The following is a 22,699-nucleotide window of genomic DNA, read 5'->3' on the forward strand; positions in this document are numbered from 1 at the left end:
ACTCGCTTTGATCTTCTTCTTCTATCCAGCTTTCTGTGCCTTCCTTCCGCCTCACCGCCATGGGCAGCAGAGCTTTCAGCTGTTCTGCTCCCAGGCTGTGGAGCTCTCTGCCCCCAGGTAAAGGAAACACTGGTTCTCTCCCCCAGTTTAAATCCCAACCCAAAACCCATCTGTTCAAATCTGCATATTCACTGTGAGCCCACTGTTTGTTAATTTTATCTTGTGCTTTTGTTTTTTTATTGTTCGTCATTGTTCTATTATGTGTTTTTATCTATTGTACAGTGTCCTTGGGTGTCTTGAAAGGTGCTTTATAAATACAATTTATTATTATTATTAATCATATTTAGTGATTATAAGGTGATATTTTGCATTAACAGCTTCTTGTAGGGAGGGGAGTGTGCAGCCAGCAGTCTTTGGTAATGTGTTTGTTATTTCCTTCTGATTACCCTTTTTATCTGCTGCAGAGCATCCGGCTGTTAGGCAGTACACCGGGATGCTTTCTACACATAATAAAAGGCCACCAGCAGTTTGCCATGCACACAGTTCCTCTCCAGCAACCTCAGGAAGTGAAGTGCTGCTGAGCTTGTTAATGTTCACAGACCAGGTGAGTTTGTCAGAAATGAGGGTCCTTCTCTACACGGTTCTTACTATTAAACAAATAATTGAATAATCTTAGAAAGAAATCTTTCATTTGGGAGATAAAAGGTTGTGCCAGAACAGAAACATCCTGCTCCGAACGGGTGGAAATCTCTGCAGCAGGGTCACACTGTCCACATACTTTTGGAAATCCTCCGATGAGATGCGATTGTGCGTCGAACTGACGCACAAACAGACCCTCAGCATATGTAACGATTATTGAAACAAGATGTAGCGGTGCTTGGCCATTAGCTCAGCTGCTTTTTAGAGATGCAGCGCCATAAAGAACCTGTTGCCATGGAAACTGGATGCTGAATAGAGGCAGTGGCGTAAAGAAACAGAGGGAAAGAAAGAGAAAGATGTGATGCCGACTGAATGGCCAGAGCTCGGCCAGCATGTGGTCGATTCTAGCTGCAGTCAGACAGGAGGAGGTGATTTCAGCCAACGTCTTTAGAAGAAATCCTTAATGAGAGTCGCTGTAAAACAAAATAACGACGTCAAGTTTGAAATCAAGATTCAAACCCTGTTACTCTGAGTGAAAGACGTCATCCCAGTGCACTGCAAGAAAGGATCTGTGGACATTTGCTCTCTCTCTCTCTATCCTTCTTTTATCGATGTAAAACCTTCAAGATTCAACTTCAGGAGCCAAAAGCTTTTTAATCTTAGTCATTTTCGTTATTTTTATTGATGTATTGCAGATCTACAGTATTTTAGTTTTAGGTCTTTAAAAGAAATTAGAAACAGTTAGAAATATTCCGTTTTGCTTGCGATGCTTTGGGAATTTATTTAAACATTCCTCACAACAAAAAGACAAATCTGCAGCACATTGCTGAACTAGAACACCACCTGGGTGTAACAAGTGAGAAGATCTGCCTTTAAGTTTGCCATATGTTATTAAAAACAGTCTTTATACTCCAGTAAACTGCTGATACTGAGAGGAGACCAAAGAGGACACTCTGCAGGAGTGAGGCTCACGCTCACATTTGGACTTTTTTGAGCTTTTCAGGAAACAGGAAGGTGGCTTGGGTTTCCCCCAGTCTGAATTATACTTTGCTGATATATAAATACATTATCTTTGTGGCGTGGTTGATTTCCTGGCACTAACCTAGATGAAAATGGCTGTTTGGCTGTGGATTGAACACATGTCCTGCAGGCAGACGTCTCTCACATCACTCCCGAACAGTTAGACTTTTACAGTGAGAATCCTAGAGTGCAACACCCATTAAAAGTCTGGTCTCAGATGCTCACTATACTGACAAAAATCTATATGCTGACACACTGATATGCTTTAATCATGTATAGCAGGTCTGGAGGAGCTCGTCTTTAAAGTCTAGAAGCAGAAGGGTAAGAGTATGAGGTATTGATGGCCAGCTACAGCAGACGTTTTAGTTTTCACATTTGCATTTATTTTCATTTTTAGAGTTTGAAACAACTCTAAAAATCACGTCCCAAAGTATGAACAGAGACCTCTTCATGCAGCTTTACAGTGTCCTGAATAATCAGACGTCTTCCAGTGGAGCTGTAAAGCTCCATCCTCGGGATCATTCCGACTAGACTGGAATGAAGAAGTGGACGCTCAGATCGCTGATGAAGTCTGGGAAAAATCTTTGGAAAAAATTGGTGGTACTTCTATAAATGCTCACGTTCAAAACCGTCCACAGACTACACTTCTCTCCATCCAGATTACATAAATTATTCAAAGACATTCCACCTCTGGTTGTGAAAGTTCAACAGAGAAAGGAACCCAATCTCATCAGTGTAACAGATTACAGACTTTGTCACCAAGGATTTAAACAGGGGGGGCTTTGTTTGGCCCCTCTTACAGCACAGTGTAGGGTGATGATTCGAGCAGTGTGGAGGATTAGCACATTTCCTACAATCCAGGAAGTCTGAGACGCCTCCAACAAGTCAAACAATGCAAAGGCTGAAAAGTTGAACTGAAACTTTTTTGGTCTTATTGATGATGTCACACTGTCCTATAAATATGTATAACAGGTAATAATGTAATTGAGTCTGTATGCTAACACCATAAATACTAACACCTAAATCCTCCTTAAGTACCTTTTTTTTAGCTCTCTCAGAGACCTTGTAGTTTAATCTACCTGATGTTTTATAAAAAGATAAAATTATAATTAATTGATTATTATAAACAATATTATACTTCTTATAAAGTGAATATTATGAATAATTAGTGCTTGAGATTATTGCTGCATTTTAATTTTGCAACATGTTTGCAGTTTTAGTTCAATATTCCTTTCAGCTTTGATTTCATTTTACTGTTTACTGAAGACAGAAATATTTTGATAGCATTTTTATAATATTTTTCACTGCTTTCCTCCTTAAACGTAAATGAAAGATTACAGTAGTACTGTCAGTAGCAGTGCTCACACGATGTTTACCATGAGTATAGGTCAGGGTCACCTCATGGCTACAGCTGGTTCCTAGTGACAGACTTCAAACTTCAAAACAAAAAGGTTTTCATCTGAATTATTAGAGAATGAGCTTTTTAACAAAAATAACGTCCAGTTTATATAATTTTGTCACAACCCGGTTCTTAAGGATATGACAAAGAGGCGGACACACCTTTAAGAAAATAGTTTATTAAGAAATTAAAGAGAAACTAATTCAGCACACGGCATGGTGGCAGGGAGAGAGAAACGCGGGAGTCCCAGCCACTGGGAACACACCTTCCAGGTGTGCTCAGGAGCCCCGCCCACCGAAGACCTGAAACACATGTAGAGAGAAAAGCCTGGGAACAAGGGACAGAGATTTAACTGTGAAAACCTGTGAACAAATTTAGACTTACCTTATTTTATCACAGTACCGGAGATACGAGCACTATTCCCTGTTTCCAAAATGGGATTGGCCGTGCGAGCGGTTATCTTTGCAAAGACCGCAGCGGTGCGATGAGAGTGCAGATCTGACATCGATAAGATGCGTTTCACTGAGTTCGTTCAGCAAAGTTTGGCGGAGTTACTCAGAACTCCTGTCCATGGAGCGCACAGCCGTCGTGACGTCACCCCCCGTTGCTGCAGAAACGGCGCTTTCACTCACCGGAATTCAAACAAAGCGCGAAAGGATGTTCTTCAAAATAAGAGCACATAAAACCCGCAAACCTTTCATTTGAAAACGTAATTCCACACAGATTTATGATAATATTCATTGGCTGATTCGGTCACTGATTCGAGGTTTAAAAACAGGGCAAAAACCCCAAATATATAAAATAATTTTGCTAAAACCCAGACAACGAGCTGATGCGGAACTTTGAGAAGCAAGTCTGCACTCAGAAACCTCATTTTAATGGTTAATTAACCTTAATGTCAGTGGTCAATGAGACATGAAAATTACACGTGTGCACTCATCAGTCAAATATGAAAAGTTTGTCTTTAGTGAAGACTTGAGACTCCTCTAAACACTCTTTTACCTACACTGTCTTTTCTTTCTTTGTTTTTTACTCTTTTTTTCTATGAGGAAGTGTCTCTAATGACACTCTCAGGCAGAGAAGCCTCCACTAACAATTACAGCATTACAAAGTGCAAAAATATTAAAACAAGTCACTGTAACTGTTCTTTAACCAGTTAAATGATCAAAAATCTTTATATTTGTCAAGCTCTGCAAAAGGTGAATACCTTACTAGGTATTTAAAAAATGTGAGTAACTCAAAATTTTGAGATACTAAACTTAAATTTTGGCATATGGCTAGCATTAAATAAATGAATAATAAAATAAATAAGTAATAATGGTAAAAAAAAAAACCATTTAAATTAAAAAGTGCTGGAAACAAGCTTCCATTCCTGAGTTTAGGCAAATAATCGATTTTAAGTAATCTAAAAATATCAAAGTTACAAGGCTTGTTTAAAAAGATCTATGGTAGCAATAAGAATGAAAAACGATCATTTCCTACAGAGAGAGCGTGGGGCGCTTGAGCCATTTTAGTTTTAATCTGAAGGTACACCGGAAGTGATGCCGTTTGTGTTGAGGCTAATCTGACGAGAATGGAAGCGTTGAGGAGGCGTGTGGTTCCAAACAGGAAGAAACTGGGAAAACACGCATTAAATACGATATCCTCGGACACAGCCTACTAACAGCCTGGGGCAGATGGTACAAACTACTTTTTCTCCATGCCGGAGGCCTGTGGACCGTTCCTGGTGTACTCCTTTTAGATCTGTCCCGCAGTCGGAGGGGCTGTTTGGGGGGGCTGACGCACCAGCAGAAGCGCAGGAAGGCGGGGGGCTGTCATAGCAGCAGGCTAGGCTAGGCTAGGCTAAGCCTGGCTAAGCTAACCTAAGCGCTGCAGCCCGGAGAAACCTTGAACTTGTGTAAACTTTGTGGAGTACAACACCGGAAGTAGCATCACCGGAGTGGTTAAACGACAACCACGGACTCCACAGATGAGACAAATATACACAGACGTCTATTATTTTTATAGTTTTTTTTTTCCTAAAAAGTGTTAGCCTGGCAGCGGACTTATAGCCAGTTAGCTGTTGAACACATCCAGGCTCTGGCAGAGGGACGTGAGCGGGAGAAAATCGCCTCAGTTTGCCCCATGCACATCCGCAGAATGGATCTAATTTGCGTTGTTAACCAGTGAAAAGCTATTGGACGCTAACTAACACAGTGGATGTTAATTAATCACTGAGGTATCAGCGGATGAAGATTGTTTTTTGACACATAAGAGGGACTTTTTTTCTGTTTTGTCATATCGGTTTTTGTTATAACTTCTGCTTTCCGTTAGTGTGGTTATCATGGAGGTAGGGGAGCCTGGCAGCGGCAGCTCGGAGCGGTTACATAACGCCAGCAGGCCGGTAGAGAAGCTGCTGAACGTCGCCTCCTCTTCAGCCTCCTCAGCCTGGCTCTGACAGCTGTAAACCCCCTCCAGCGCATACACACACACACTAACAGACTCACAGACGCACAAACAAACACAGACAGACTGACAGCAGGACAGCAGCATGGAGGTGGTGTGAGGCATCTGGGAGATAGAAAACAGCAACGAGAAGGATCGTTTTGCTGAAGATGGAGTCCAACCCACTGATTAACGGTGAGAAATACTGCTGCAGGATACAGTTGCGTGCGTGCGTGTGTGTACCGCAGTCCTGCGTGTGTTTCTGTGCACTTTGGAGGGAAGAAGCAGCAGCTTTGCAACAGGTGTGTGGAAGCTGCTGTGGCCTGCAGCTGGGTTGGACCTGAATTGTTTTCATGCTGCTGCAGGCGTGTACAAACTTGCAGCCTGAGAGAGAAAATCCACACTAAATGCTCTTTAACTATTCACAGTAGGGGGGCAGAAAGTCACTGCAGGGGGGATGGTGTGTGTTTATATGTTTACTGTTGCTACAGCACTAATACCTGTTTATGATTTGGAGCAGAGCACACTACTAGAGATTAATACAGGGGTTATGAAAATGACAGTTTCTGCTTTATTTTATCAATTCATATGAACATAAATGGAAATGCAGCATGCTAAAAAAAAAACATTGTCAATCAGTAACTTCTGAGATGGTATTGCATAGTGAATCGAAATCTATTTGTACGTCTCTGCAGTTTTAATTACATCTTTTTTGAAAAGATCAACACCACTGGTTGAAATACAGTTCCAAACCATGACAGAGTCTCCACAGTGTTTTACAGGTGGCTGTAGACACTGTTGTAGCTTTCTCCTGACCTCCTTCATACATACTGATGATGATTTGACTCAGAAATATCAAATTTGGATTAATTGCTCAATTAGACCCTTTGTCAGTGATTTTCACTTGAGTTCTTGTGTAATTTTCATACATCAACCTTTCCTTTTCCATTCCCTTTCACTGCTTTCTTGACTGCCACCCTTCCACTGAGATCATTGCTGAAACTTCAGTGATCTCTCAGGTCCTGTGTCAGGTTTTTGCTGGATTTGTTTTAAGGACGTGACTTTCAGATGCTGTCTGACTGATGTAAACAGTTTCTTAGTTCTGCGAGTTTTTCTTTTGTCCTTAACTTGTCCACTTTCTTAGATTTTTCAAGGACATGCTGCACACCATGGCGAGATATAATGCAAGTGCTTGGCAATGTGGTCGAGCAAAAATACTACAGTATGCACTACAGTTTTACAGTACTGTGCAAAATGGAACAACGTTGTGATGATACTGATTGGTTTTGGGCCGCAATTGAGGTTATCGATTGCTTCCATGTGTTCAGCTTTTGCTAGTTGGCACCAGAAATACCTGTTGGCTAAATGAATGATTTTTGTTTTATAATGTACAACGGCAGTATCTATTCGTTCAAAAATGACACAACTTCATTGACCACTAGCCAGAGCAAAAGCCCTGACACATAGCTGTGGCCCATCTGTCTGATCTGACCCATTTTTCCAATCCGATGCCAACTTTCTGGCTGTGAGTGTGTGATACAGCATACCTGTTATCAGCATTAAATTAATAAACCGTGTGTAACCTTGGCTACGTTCACTTTGCAGGTCTTAATGCTCAATTCCGATTTTTTGATCAAATCCGATTTTTTTTGTCTGCTTGTTCACACTACGAATAAAATGCGACAGCAAACGTGCTCTAATGTGAACGCTCAAAGCGGCCCGCATGAGCAAAAGATGTCACACACAACGCGCTCTGTTTAGACCCAGACCAAACAATATTGTTTGACTGATGGCCCTTAATATAAAGACTTCGGATTTTACGTTTCCCAATTTTTGCTTTAAGTTATTTTGTTATTTACATAATAATGTAAATAACCTAATAATGATCCTTATTGCTGTTTTAGAGGAGCGGTGCTTCAAAGGATAGTTGCAGATTTCTGTCAGAATCTGCAGATTATACAGTACAAATAAAATGTTAACGTTGTCTTCCCAACAGTTTCACTGACATCTACTCTGGATGGCCAGGAAGCGTTCACGATGTGTTCTCCAGCGCTGATAATTAGCATCTGTCTTGTGTCAGTGACGTAAAAGACGGATTTAATGCGACATGACTATTCAAACAGCAGTCGCTTTCTAAAACATCGGATATGTATCAGATTCAGTACCACATATGACAGTGACCCAGATCGGATTTGAAAATATCGGATTTGTGCCGTTCACACTGTCACACCATGATCAGATATGGGTCGCATAGGGTCAAAAATTTCGGATTTGATGTGCCACAGCCGCTCTATCACGTGACACATACTGCTCCGACGGGCTAAGGTTATGAGCTGAGTAGGGCTGCCACGATTAGTCAACTAGTCACGATTACGTCAACTATCAAAATCGTCGACGACTGGTTTAATCGTCGACGCGTCGTTTGAAGCTTTGTAAGATCACAAAAGACGCAGGAATAAGTAGCATGATTTAAGAGTGCAATAACGGACTGAAACAGAAGATGGCAGCACTGCATGTACAAGGATGCCAGCTGCCGTTAAACCCTGAAGAAGAAGAAGCAGTGTCCCAGAATTCATATCGCAGCCCAGCTCAGTTTCCAACAATGGCGGCAGCTAGTTAGTTTTAATATTACTCTTATTATTCTTTCTGGGTCACAAAATAAATGTTTAGCATATTTTCAGGCGAGAATGTAGCTGTGTAAACCTCAAATATCTTCTCAGTTTATCAAGACACTAGGGCTGCTCAATTAATCGAATTTTAATCACGATTACGATCTGGGCTTTCAACGATCATTAAAAATGACTGAGCCGATTATTAGCCCCTCCCTCATTTACCCGCGACACCTTAAAGGCCGGTCCGTGAAAATATTGTCGGGCATAAACCGGTCCGTGGCGCAAAAAAGGTTGAGACCGCTGATTAAGAGGACCCGAGGGAAGCTCGGAAAGCTAAGCAGAAGTTATTTGGAGAGGAGAGTGACTGCCGTTGGTTGAAAAGAGAGGTAAAAAAAAAACAAAAAAAAAACTTCAGTGGTGTTGCACACTATTTTATATTATTTTTTAAAGTCATTATTCAATACATTGTTATTGTTAACCCTTTAAAGCCGGTCAGAGCAGCACGCTCCGTTTTGTGTAACTATTTTTAAATCCCTGTAGAACCTGAACCGTGTAAGCTAGCGCAATAATTTGTTTTGCATATGAAACTTACATCTTATGTCATCAGCTTGTCCTCGGTCACGGTTTCCTTCCACATAAATTGCATAAAAAGCGCTTGCAGGAACAAAAACATAATATTCCAGAAACACGCTTTGCCGATCCGATCAGCTGTTCGTAACACTTCGCACATTGAAACAGAAGTCACCGCTAACTATCACATGTCCGCCATTTCCTGCCCGAAACCGGAAGTGATGTCATTTTCGCGGAAAATGTAGTTTTTTTTTACTTGTAGGCCTTAAAAGCCTATACTGGTCATGTTTGACTTTTCTGAATAGTTTCTGGGATGCTTAGAACTCGAATTGCACTGCTGGAAATAGTTTATTTTGATGCACCTGCTGTTTTCTTTGCAAATTTGCATCATAGGATTGTTTTTGTTTTTCCTGCAGTATATAAAAATTGCTGTATCTCCAAAATAAAACTATGAAGACACTCAAAATTAATTTCCTGTTGTTGTAAACTATTTTTTGCAACTTTTTTGTATTTAAAGTTTTGAGGGATAAACCTCTTAAATTTCTCCAAGTAGAAATATATGTTAAAAAAACAAAAACGATTTTCAATTTTTTTTGTAGTTTATTGCACTTTTTTGCAATTAATGTAGTTACTATGGACTTAATGCATACATATTATTAAAATATGGGCTATAACAGTTGTATAGCAACTTGAAATGCTCCCACAAATGGCTCTACAACATGTAAAAAAATAATATAAGCTCTGGCGGACTTGGTTCTATGGTAGGTCTTAAAGGGTTAAATAAATATCGTCAAATAATCGAGATCTCAATTTCAGTGAAAATAATCGTGATTATCATTTTAGCCATAATCGAGCAGCCCTACAAGACACCACATATTTTCAAAAGCGCTCCGACGTTTTCGGAGACATCTGTTACCCACCAGCTCGATAGCTAGCCGGGGGCTAGGCTCACTAGAGCCGTGAGAACACCGGACTCCCGGCAAATCGTTTTCAAACCCACTGCCGTCTTTCGCTTTCACTTAGATACCTTAAAACTGTTATTGTTTGGCTTTTTCAGTATTTTATTAGTTCCTGAGTAAATCGGTTTGGCTGAGATTAAAGTTATAGTTTTTACACAGCTGAATAAACGTCAAGGAGACAGCTGATTATCAGAAGTGTGAGATGCTCGAGAATATACTGCGGTGTCCTGTTATATTTTAGATAGCAAGGAGTTTATTAAACTTCACTGAAACAATCTGCAAATGTCATTAAAATTTAATAACCCATCAACTTGTCTTTATTTTTAGTTAGCACAGACCTTAAACACTTAAAGCTGTAAGCTAATGATAGTTATATAAGAGCAGATGCTGCTGGGGCAATAAGCTGTACGTTTTACGTTCAATGGATGATGATCTGATTAGTCGACTAATCGCAAAAATAATCGGTGACTAGTCGATAGGGCTGAACGATTATGGAAAATAATCTAATTGCGATTTTTTGCCCCAATATTGCGATGCGATATGCGATTATTTTTTAAGGTCTTTGTCTTCTGTATTATTAAACAAAGACAAGCAATACATCATATAGTATGGCCAATACTATATTACATTAATTTTAAACTGTTCTTTCCTGGAAGACAGACCTCTGTTATGATGACATGAGGTGATGCATGAATTGATGACTGACATTTTTATTTAACTTCTTCAATCACAACAGTATATTTGAACATACACAATAGTTTATTTTTAGCTTACAAACATCTGAGCATAAAGTGCTGACAAGGAACCCTGGTGTAAACATTAAAATGAAAGTCAGTACAATGTGCAGATTGCAGAAATATACATAAACAAAATCAGTGGCTTTACCACACTCAGTTTTTCGACATCTGTGAACTACTAGACAGTCATTCAATTAAAAAATAATATTAAATAAATAAAACTAATAAATAAAAAATACACACATCTTACTGATCTCTGCAGTCAGTAACATTACACATAAAGTGCAAACATAATAGCAATTGTATAAACACACACACAAACACGCCTTTAAAATTTAAAGGCGTGAAATTGGACGGTCTAGCCTTCTGATTAGCGTCACCGCTGTCTCGGTGGAGTTTAATAAACTCGGCCGTCTGCTTCTTGCTATCTAAAATATAACCAGACACTGGCGTAAATTCTCGACTGTCTCATACTTCTGTTTAATAAGTTTTCTGTTTGACGTTTAGTCAGCTGTGTGAAAACCAAGGAGGAACCCACCCGGGGGATTAATAAAGTTTTATTTTATCTAATCTAATAACTTTAATCTCAGCCAAACCGATTTACTCACGAACAAACAAAACACTGAAAAAAGCCCAACAATAACATTTTTAGGTTGTCTAAGTGACTTATATATTACGTTTAACCCGAGCAGCGAAACTCCGCGGTGATCTGAAAATGATGTGCCGGGAGTTGTGCCGTTCTCGGCCGCATCAGTAACCCTGGAGCTCCCGGCTAGCTGTCGAGCTGGTGGGTAGCAGACGCCTCTGAAAACGTCGAAGCACTTTTGCAAATATGGGATATCTTGATAAACCGAGCAGATATTTGATGTTTACACAACTACTTTCTCGCCTGAAAATATGTTAAAAGTTTATTTTGTGACCCAGAAAGATTAGTATGAGTAATTTTAAAACTTAGTAGCGGCCGCCATTGCTGGAAACTGGAGTTTGGCTGGGCCGCGCTATGAATTCTGGGATATGGTAGTAATTTGGACAGCCTTCGGCACGTCGCTGTGACGTAATCGGTCTACAAATGCGGCCTCAGGAGGATGCAGCCCATGAATTTGGACATGTCCAGAGTATAATCGCAGCCTTTGCGGTTAGAAAATTGCACTTGATCATGTCGCGATATTATCGCAAATGCGATATATCGTTCAGCCCTACTAGTCGACTATCAAAATAATCGTTTGTGGCAGCCCTAGAGCTGAGTTACGCCATGTTGCAAGTTTTGTGAGGTGCTTTTGTGATATTTAATGGATCGGATTACATTTTTCATTACTCTCCGATATCCGATCCAGTAATTTAGGTCAGTATCGGACCAATACTGATACGTAATATCTGATCGGTTCATCTCTAGTAAAAAGTAAGGTTTTGTTTTGTTTGGGGGGGTGTTGCAAACATAGGTTTTGCCCCCTGCTGGCCAATAGAGCGAATGCAGGTTTAGGGCACAGACTGCAGTAAAGATCCAAGCGCTCTGGGCCTGTGTGGTTTATGAAGTGTGGCGTCTGCTTGAATTTCACTGTAAAAACTGTCATTAACACAGCCCTATCACAGACATGATGCCTACTGTTATCATGGAGACAGTGTCAGGTCTGTGATGTAATATCACCTGCTGCCATGGCAACACTGACTCATTCTGATGTGTGTTGAGCGATGCTGTGAGATGTGACATGTTTCTGGTATGATGCGTGCTGATGAGGAGTCACAGCGCTGTCAGCTGTGCTATCGGGACCATCGTGTGGTTGGATTCCACGTCATTTCAAGGCTGAAGGTCCCTCTCACAAACATCCTGTTTTTGCTTTGACTTTATTCTGAAAGTTTTGACCAGAAGTGGTGATTTGTATCTTCTGAGCTTTCAGGATGTTCGTCTTCAGTTCTTTATCTGCTGTGTCAGTCTGTGTTTTTGGAGGAAAGTACATGTTCACTGCCATGTTCCAGACACCTCTTGACTTTGTTGACTCTGAAATAAGAGAATCTTTGGGTTATCTGTTCAAGAAAAGAGCTGATTTTAAACTGTGAGCCACTTGCCAGGTTCAGAGCATCTGCGAATCTAACCTGCCTGCTTGGCAGGTTATATTCTGACTCCTCCCCTTCCTGCTGCTCTTGAAGGGGCTATCTGATACTCTTTTCATTTCCTCTTAAATAGAATCGGTGTCAAAGCTCGTATTGAAGTGCATTAATGCTGTATTATATTAAACACAGTCAAAGTTTCAACATAATGAAGGCAGCGTATATACGAGGACATATATGTGCACCAAAAGAGCTTCAGACTGCCCAAACACCCAGTTTCAGAGAGTTTATTTCTACTCTTAGGTCTAAAGATTAAGATGGCCTTAATCATCAGGCGACTAAAATGACCAAGTGGGTGTCATTTATTACCCCATTGCATTTCATACAGGAATATATACTGTTTCCTTTATCTATGACAGATGACGAACATATTCTAATGAAACTAAATCATATTTCTATTATCTTGTTTTGTTTTTTTGGCATCACAGTTTCCATACTTTATGCCATACTTGGCTGGTTTAGAAGAGATGTGAAAACTCAGAAAGTGGCCAACTGTTCACCCACACAGAGATCAATAGCAGTGATATAGTATTTGAGTAACTGGGCTACAGACACAGTCCAAATATCCCTAAAAGCAGCCTGTCTGTCGGCTCTGGCTCATCGGTTGTCGAACCACAAGCACTTCAGGGGCATCTCTGAATCTCGACTTAGAGAGACGACCTAAAATGACCTGTTTCAGTCAGGGGAAGAACTGAGGGGCTGCACCACGGCTCAGTATAAGATTTATGAAGGTTGTTTTGAACTGTGAGTCATGCAGAGCTACTGTCAGAATGGATTCCTGTTTAATTGGCATTGAGGAATTAGCCACAAAACGATTTTCAGAAAAGCCGACAGTGTTAGAAAAAGAGGTATCTTAAACTGCCATTGTTTTAAATCGTGATTTCAATTTTAAATCCATTAATCAATCAGGCTTTTTATCCGACCAAAAGGTAACAAAATATTGTTTAATTTCCTTTGATATTATAAATCATTGACAAATTAATCTTTTATATTTTTAAGCTGCACAATCAGACAAAGTTTGATTGAAGACTAGTTTCCTTTAGTAAAACCAGACACTTTCCCCTGTAACCAGAACAGTATGTTGAGATCTGACTGACAAACTGATGTCAGGAAGCAGAGAAACCACAGTGCAACAGGACGTGGTTTCTGGGAACAAACCAGTGGTTCGACTCAGTCTGTGTTTGGGTTTTTCTGTTTTCCTCTCAGCGTTTGTTCTGTGGGAACTTCAGAAAAGTCTGCGTATTCAGAATATGGATTAAGACAGAGCAAAGCTGTCATACCGGTGAACACTCTGGCATCTAGATGTGTAATAGTTTATTTTCTGAACTTGTGAACGTGTTCATTATAAAACTACGGCTGCAACTGATGTTGACTCTGGCATTTCGTTTTTCAGTTGCTCAAGTATCTTGGCTGTAGTAGAATTAAGATTACTAAAATATCAGCCAGTTTAAGTATAAAAAGCAAGGGTACCAAAAACTGAAAATGCACTAAATAAAAACAAGTAGTAGCTAAACTGAGCTTCAATTGCTGAAAATTCCTTTTTCAAAACAAAAAAAGAGCAGAACTGGAGCTGAAGATCATCAAAATGAAGAAGTGCTGAAATAAATGCTGTACAAGAGAAAAAGAGCAGAAATTAGCTCAGCAGGCAGTTTCTGATTGGTGGCAGTTTGTAAACACCCCTATCACACAAATGTGGACACGCATGTCCCCACACAGCAATGTTTGCACATAAGGACACACACACACTGTGATACACACCTGCCTCTGTGTTTCTATGCCAATCAGTCTGAACCAGGGTCTTTTATACAGTCACTGGTCTGAATCTGCTGAATTTAAATCCACCTTTCAGGAGCAGCTTGTGTCTGCATCCTTAAGTCATTTTTATGCTGCATCCTTTGTGTCTCAGGTGTCACATGACGATTTTCACATCACATCCTGTGTTGTGAGAGACAATCTTTGTAGCGCGTTGGTCAGTCAGTCACCTCTTCATTTTTGTAACTTGGAGCATTGATCTGCAGCTGTCGCAAAAATCCTACACCGAAGCTCAGACTCGTGCAAATACACAGAGTGAGATGTTGTAATCGGTTTGAGAACTGAGTCTTAGGCTACGTTGACTCTGCAGGTCTTCGTGCTCTATTCAGATTTTTTGATCAAATCTGATTTTTTGTCTGCTTCTTCACACTACAAATAAAATGTGACAGCAAACGCGCTCTAGTGTGAACCCTCAAACCAGCCCGCATGCGCAAAAGAAGACGTCACACACAACGCGCTCTGTTTGGACCCAGACCAAAACAGCATTGTTTGACTGATGGCCCTTAATATAAAGACTTGTTTCGGACTTTACGTTTCCCAATTTTGCTTTAAGTTATAAAGTTATTTTGTTATTTACATTTGGCCTAATAATGATCCTTATTGCTGTTTTAGAGGAGTGGTGCTTCAAAGGATAGTTGCAGATTTCTGTCAGAATCTGCAGATTATACAGTACAAATAAAATGTTCACGTTTCTCCAACGTTGTCTTCCCAACAGTTTCACTGGATGGCCAGGAAGCGTTTGCGATGTCTTCTCGGGCGCTTCTCCGGTGCTGATAATTGGCGTCTGTCTTGTGTCGGTGACATAAAAGACGGATTTAATGCGACTTGACCATCAAACAGCAGTTGCTTTCTAAAACATCGGATATGCATCGGATTCAGTACCACATATGAAAGTGACCCAGATCGGATTTGAAAATATCGGATTTGTGCCGTTCACACTGTCACACCATGATCGGATATGGGTCGCATAGGGTCAAAAACATCGGATTTGATGCGCTTTCGCCTGCAGTGTGAACGTAGCCTAAGTTTCTAGTTTTTCTTTTATAAATTTTAAAATGTCACTGTTTGAAAACCATCCATCCATGATGCAGGGCTTTTGAAAACCATAAAAGATATAACAAAACTAGTAATACCTTAATGGTGTTGGGACCGGTTTAAAGTTTTTTCTCTAGCTCAAAGTATGCGGAACTAGTTACGTTTCAAAGTAGGGTGGGTTTAAAGAGGATTAGAAGATTTTTCCATTTCATTCAAACCAACAAATAAAACTCATAAAAAGAACGGTTTCCGTAGCACAAAGTATACAGAAGTAGTTAAGTGCCAAAAAAGTGCAGAGGGTTTTAGTTATGTGAAATGCTTAAACAGCATTCACATTATTTATTTACAGGGATTGATGGAACAGAAGATCAGGCAGCTGGGGGGAGGAAGAAGCTTTTATAAAGGTTAAATAAATGCGCTGCACTGTCAGCAGAGAGGTGCACGAGTCGCTCGGCTCCGGCTCTTATTTTTTAACTCATCAGATGCAGTTTCTTTTTCAGAAACCAGAATTTCTAATGGGATTCCCACCGTCTGCGGCGGTGGTTGTTATGGTCAGCTCACAGTGTGAGGGCAATCTGACTCGTCTCTGTGCCACGCTGAAACCTGCGCGCAGAGATTAGCTGCTGCATTCATTAATTCGCGCAGCGCCCTTGTATCTGGCGTAATCGTCGTCATGTGTTTGTGTGAATTTTCCTGCAGAGATCAGGTTCACGGTTTTGCTCTGCTGTTCCTGCACAAGGTAAACAGCACACCAAGAATTCTGCTGAAGCCTCTGCTCTATCATTACTGAGCAGCAGTGGTGGAAGATAATAAAGTGTATTTACCCAGGTACTGCTTTTGTGGTGCTTTTATTTCCCTTTTGTCTGCAGCTATAGCGTTGTTTGAAGAGCAAAGGCTTTTCCTTTTTTAACCTCTCAAAGAAAAAGTAAACCGTTCTGCTCTGCTAGTTAAAACTTGTTTCTGTTGACGTCTCTGCAGTTCTTCACATTCACTTACATTCTTTTTGTTATGATTTATTGAGTTTGACTGTGCCTAATTATGTGCACTTACACTAGCGAACAGTAACAGTCTGGAACGGTGTTTGATTTGGATCTGATGCTCGCTCCCAAACTTGATTACCTGGTTTATCCAGTTCTTCTTTGTTTACTATGTGGCATGCCAGCAGTGGTTTGTGGGTTGCTGGGAGGGAGGGCTCACATAGTATGGAAGAAGCTTACAGCTTATGATCATTTGGATGCTTTTCAGTTTTCATGCATTTGTTTGTCACATTTTATTGTACAAAGTTAGGAAATCTGTGTTTAAGTGGAGCCACATGTTTCCGTATGTGTAAAGAATGAATCCCAGCCGCCTCCTCATAGTAATTGATACAGATCATTCATTTTATCATGGGTGTTGGCTCAGTACTGGGAAAAGTTGGATCAGTGTCTTTAACTTGCACGGTGCAATAAGTTTCATGTACATTTGCTTGAATTATTTATTTAGATAAATATTCATTTAAAGGTTCTGCTCTTTAAATATTTTAATAGTCCAGTATAGAATAAATTAGACCATAATGCAGAGTCTTTACTCTGGGACTGGAGTGCAGCTCCACAGTGACGCACCGCAGCAAGCTCGGGAAGATGGAGCCCAGTCTAGAGGAGTCAGAGCTAGTTAGCAGTAACTGGACTTTCAAAATAAGAGCGAGGGGATTAGCTAGTGATAAGCTGAACATGGATGGTGGCGTCCCCTTGGATGCATAAAAAAATACACATCCAAGAAAAAAATTTAAGATATTTAATATATTTGGGTGGGTTATCCCGTCCAGGGTCAGGTCACGCTGTGTGCTGATTGGTGATTCTGTGAATCCTGTGATTGTGCTGAAGGTCAAGGTCACATTTGTCACTTCACGTAATAACCTGTGAATCAAGATGGCCAGATGAGCTACTGCGCCTGCTTTCAAAATGTGGACATGTATATTATCGCACTCTGACCACATCACATCCCTCTCTCACAGCGGTGACCATCCCACTATAGAGGTCAGCTTTTTATTGCTGCCAACAACAAATAACTGTAAACAAACTGTAAATACTGCTAAAAACCAATAATAATCTTCAGCGTTATCATTAACATTAATAAGGGCTTCACATCCTCCTCCGAGTATCCCTGGTCCTCCGTGTGTCAGATTCATGCTGACACCACAGTGGCTGTACTGAGTGCCTGTGAGCTGATGTCAGCAGTGAACCCTCCTCATTGCTCTGTTTTTCTCTCCTCACCCTTGGTTACCATTGATGAAAGGTCTCACCATGGCGATGGTTTCCAAGGTGTTCGATAGGTTAGTTGTGTACCAGGTCAGCCAATGGTAATGAGGTTCATTTCCATGGCTGACAGGCATCTCCCTCTGTGTAATCTGTTTAATGTTGACCTTCTCAGAGGAGTCTCTCTCTGGCTTCTGCTGGAGAGTACTCATTCTCTTAAATCCCCTGACTGTGTGATTGTGTCTGACAGTCAGAAAGTATTACACTCCGAGGCTTTAAGCAAGTTTCAGCTTTAAAATGACTTATTATTTCCTCGTAAAACTGTGGCAGATTATTTTTCTGTTGTGATTTTATACCGTAAACTGATGTTTGTTTCAGGTGAGCTGGCCCACCTGTGCTCTCACCTGTCATTCATTACTCTGATGACCTGTTTGGTTTCCTGCAGCAGTTTTACGCTGAGCTTTATGCTGGATTTCTGACTGGAAACCATAGTCTCCATTATTTTAATCAGTCTTAAGTAATTGATTTAATAAACATGATTCTTCTTCAAAAATTGACAGATGAAAAATTGGGCACAGAAAGGAGCGGTGTGATATGCTGGCTAATCTGTAAGCAAGTTGAAGCCAGTGTAGCAGATGGTTTTGAATGTAAAGCACATCTCCCAGGATTGATCGCCGTTTCCTTCTGGGTTGCATCCTCCACTTGGGATGCAGACGGAGCCAACAAGGTGTTCGGGGGGCAGCAGACTGCGTAGCAGCCGTGCAGACGGTGACACTTGTGCTCCTCGTCTTTTTTATTATTTTTATTTTTTGGTTTGTTTGTTTTTGTAGGCTTGCGTGTGGCGCGCCTGGGAATGCCCGGGAGTGTAGATGTAAAGCAAAGTTTTGCCTCACATGTCTCCTTCAAATACAGTTGCTGAAGTGTTTTTAGAATATTTTGAAATCTTAAATATTTATTCCTGCCAGCCAGTGAAAGAACTCCTTTCTTCCAAAGTATAACTAATAGCTGGATTTAAGTGGCATTTAAGTGGTTATTCAGCTGCCCATAAATGACTATAATAAGCATGGTCTTTATTTTTGAAACAATCCTCAACTGTCTGTCCGTGTCCTCAGCGATGGACCCGTCCATCACGCTGTGGCAGTTCCTGCTTCATCTGTTGGAGGACCAGCGGCAGCGTCACCTGATCTCCTGGACAAGTGAGGACGGCGAGTTCAAGCTGCTAGACGCCGAGGAGGTGGCCCGCCTGTGGGGGCTCCGCAAGAACAAGCACAACATGAACTACGACAAACTGAGCCGGGCACTGAGATACTACTACGACAAGGTACTGCTGATAATACTACTGTTACTGCAGCAAAACGAGTACTACGTTACCTCCAGGTCGGCAGGCTCACCATTTTTTCCCCCTCTTTCAGAATATCATAAAGAAGGTGAGCGGCCAGAAGTTTGTCTATAAGTTTGTAAGTCAGCCTGACCCCTCCCTCCCCGATGGGATACGCAGTATAGAGGAGGGCCAGAGGAGGGACGTCAGCGACTCAAACAACCAATCAAAAAGCCTTGGGGGCGTGGCACCAACTTGTCCGACAAAGGGCTTGCCCCAGGTACGTCCACACTTCCTTTGTTTCCAGGGTGTTATGAATAATTGGCTGATTGCTTTTTTTCTTTCTTTGCGTCTGTCTGCGTGGATCACCAGCGCTCGTCACCCAGCAGCTCCCAGAAGAGCTCCAGAAACGACTACATGAAGTCCGGCCTCTACTCCACCTTCACCATCCAATCCCTGCAGGCCTCACCCAATCCACGGCCAATCAAATCAGAGCTCCTCCTGCAACAAGAGCCTGTCCCCAAAGTTGATCGCACACTGAGAGAGGTAAAAAGAGTTAAATGTTACCCCCTGACCCCTCTGTGCACTTCATAATAATAATAATAATAATTCAGCGCAGCTGCTGGACTTTGTGTTTCACACTGCTTGAGGTTGTGCAGCTAACATTTTTTTGTTATTTAATTCCTTTGATTTATGCGGGTTGTGAAAGGATTTGCTTTTTTTTTTTTTTTGCAAACGTATTTATTTTACCAGAGGAGGACCTAGTCACAGTTAATAAGTGACCTGCTTCTGAAGTTGATCCAGAGTCACATCACAGCAAAATTGAACAGAAAAATGAGGTGCTGTTCATAGGAAATATTAGACACTTGTTTTCACATCACTGTCTTTGTACATTTAAGCAGTGAAAATTTAATCTTGTTGGGCTCCTAATGCCAGTCTATGCACAGATAGATGGTAAATGGCCTGTATTTGTATAGCGCTTTACTTAGTCAACGACCAGGACAGAGAGAGCAGGGGGTCGAACCGGCAACCTTCCGATTACAAGACAAACTGCCAACTCTTGAGCCACGATCGCCTCACAGCGCTTGAGCCCCATAGATAGATGGGGCTGGTTGTGTCTTCAATGACATTTGGTTAGAGTCTTTGTCAAATCAGTGTATTCTTCTTGTTATCGTTAACTTCACCCATCTTGAGGGTCGTAGTCATTATAAGTTGATTAGGAGTAAAAGCAATATTTAGCTTTTTCTCCTGTTAATGTATTATTTCTTTTTTTTAAACGCTTTTTTTTCTTATTTATTTTTCTATTTTTCAAATGGATCTCTAATACACCTTTTCTTCCTGACCCTTGCGCTGCCGTGCCATGTCTATGTCTGTGCCATATGACGAACACACGCATGTGCACATGCACTATTTGTGGCAATCAGCTGCTCTAACTCCAGGCCTTTTTTGGCGTGTCCTCCTCCTCAGGTGTGTGTGTTACCGGAGTCTAAATCCTCTCCGTCCGTGGGGAGCGCTGCGGACTCTGTTCTCCAGGTCATCGTCACTCAGACGTCTCCCTGTCCGACCCCGGCTCTCAGCCCACAGATACCAGCCAACTCCAATGGCCAATCACAGGTCAGTAAAAAGTCACGCCTGGTACTTGGTTACTTGTCCGAGAACACCTAAAGCTGGACAGACACTGTGCGATGAGCTTGCCTCATCCTACAAGTTGTGCCTCCATCGCTTGTGTCCAGATCACCCGCTGCGCTGCCGTGCTGCTCCGTCTTTTCACTTTCATTTCTGTGTTTGCGTGTGCGCAGTGTGAGAGGCTGCAGTGACGCCCTCAGGACGGCCGACAGGATTTCAAACAGGTTTGATTTTCTTACGACCAAACGATTGATGATCGGGAGCTGGTCGTGAGGTGTTTATCGCTTCTCGTTACCTCACGTATACTACACGATACACGATGAAGGCGAAATTCGGGCCGATCACCAAAACGGTCGCACGACTAAAAAATCGGCTCAAAATGAGCCAAAAATCGCACTGTGCATGCCCAGCATTAGATGACTTTATGAGATATCTCTGCTCTCAGTGACATCGTACAGATCCAAGAGTAGAAAAAACTACTTTAAACGAAGCCTGTTTTTGACTCACAGGGGTTACTTGTACGTCTACTGAAGTCATTATTTGCACCTTTGTCAGTATTCAGTATGAACATCCACCACTGGAACGTTATAAATATGATGGAAAATAACATCGTTCTCGTCTCTGGTTGACATTCCCAGAATCCTCCTGCTGCTCCGCTGAGCGACCCTCCCCAGATTTATCTCACCAACATGGGGGACCCGTCCACCCTCATCACTCTCGGAGGGGGCACGGTGAGCCCCGTCCCCCCTCCTCATGTCTCAATGGGCACACAGGGCCCACAGCAGGAGGATTGTGGGGGCCTTACCAACCCCACCAACTTCCCCTCGCACCACCCGCATGCTGCTCCTCATCAGTCTCACCCTGCCCCTGTGTTCGTTATTATCAACCCACCTCTCAATCAGCAGCAGCAACAGGTGCCGATGACGACTGCTGCTCCTCCTCCCTCTGTCGCTCTTCCTCCCACCGCCCGTCCTCCACCCATCGTCATCAAGGAGGAGAATCTGCCGTCAGAGCAGGAGCTGCTGGAGATGGTGACACTGGATGGGAAACGGGTGGAGGAGGTAAGAGGAGGAGGAAATTCTGGGTTTTTAATAAAAGTTTAACAGAAACATGGTGCTAAGGTGGTGCCCTGTGCTCTTCCATCCAGGTTCCTCAGCTGATCTGTGACTCGGGAGAGCCAGAGCCTCCCCCCACCATTGTGGAAAGCCCGCCCCCGCCCTGCATTGATGCCGGGGTTGGAGTTCAGCAGCCAGCAGAGGAGGAGAGGACAGAGGGTGAGGGCCAGGACACGCTAACAGGTGACAGGAAAGCATTTTAGATGATCTCCCTGATTGAGGAAAGGGTTTTTCTTCCCTCTCTGGGTGGAGCCCACCGAGACCGCCTTTTTATGTCTATTCCCATAATTCATTAGATTTCATTCCTGCGATTTGTTTCCTTCAGATCCAGTCATCCCCCCGGTGACGACGTCCTTGCCGGTGACCTCTCCAGCAGCTTCATCCTCGGACGCCGTTCCTCCGAAACAAAAGAAGCCACGAGGCCTGGAGCTGCCCTCCTCTCCCTCCCTGCCCCCCGGCCTCTCCCTCGATAAGGTCTGCAACACTGCTGGTCACTTTACTAAACATCACATGTAAAAGTTCAGATGTGCTTTACAAACATAAAAAAAATATTTAAAACAGAAAGTCAGGAAGACTATGGCTGCTATGGGTTGCTATGACATAAAATCAAATGTCATAGCAACCGGCGGGATAAGTGACTGGTCAAAACAGTTACAGTCACCTTTTCACCTCTGCTTTGATACCAGGCTCATCATCTAGCTGTGAATCCCTCAAAGACATTTTCTCATATAGTCATGTTTTAACATTGGAAAAATGCAGGTTTTGGTTGTGAAATGGAGAAACATCACTATGTGTGCTATGTAACAACTTGAACGTTAGACATTTATCAGATAAATTGAAGTTTCCAGAATCCTTTGAGTCTGTGATGTGAGTCTCACAGCACTTAAATAAAACGTCCAGGACGAAAAGCTTTTAGCTTTTTCTCTTAAAGCTTTTAGCCGCTCTGGATGTGTTCGTTTTCTTTTCTTTAAACATCAGCAGCACATACTGCAAATGTAAATGACTATAAGACAACTTCAGAATACAACAAGATTAGGTGTAACCACAAATTTATAACATATATCCTGCTAACAAAGAGTAAAAGTCCATATAT

At 41.8% G+C, this 22,699-nt stretch overlaps 1 protein-coding gene across 2 annotated transcripts in view; it reads left to right on the top strand.

Moving 5' to 3' along the window:
- Positions 1–4,460: 4,460 nt before the first annotated feature.
- The window catches only part of elk1 (ETS transcription factor ELK1), a 36,214-nt gene continuing 17,975 nt past the window's right edge, over positions 4,461–22,699 (top strand). Inside the window, exons 1-9 of one of the 2 annotated variants that reach the window (XM_082520265.1) lie at positions 4,461–5,276; positions 5,372–5,677; positions 18,660–18,868; positions 18,960–19,145; positions 19,238–19,411; positions 20,333–20,479; positions 21,130–21,552; positions 21,639–21,789; positions 21,932–22,080. In XM_082520265.1, the coding sequence (XP_082376391.1) occupies positions 5,653–5,677; positions 18,660–18,868; positions 18,960–19,145; positions 19,238–19,411; positions 20,333–20,479; positions 21,130–21,552; positions 21,639–21,789; positions 21,932–22,080 (1,464 nt within the window). In that variant the 5' untranslated portion in view covers positions 4,461–5,276; positions 5,372–5,652. Of the gene's footprint in view, positions 5,678–18,659; positions 18,869–18,959; positions 19,146–19,237; positions 19,412–20,332; positions 20,480–21,129; positions 21,553–21,638; positions 21,790–21,931; positions 22,081–22,699 lie in introns of both variants that reach the window. The other variant, XR_014273967.1, reaches the window with a different exon arrangement.

The sequence above is a fragment of the Aulonocara stuartgranti genome, assembly GCF_965226115.1.
Source record: "Aulonocara stuartgranti genome assembly, chromosome: 20".
Lineage (NCBI taxonomy): Eukaryota > Metazoa > Chordata > Actinopteri > Cichliformes > Cichlidae > Aulonocara > Aulonocara stuartgranti.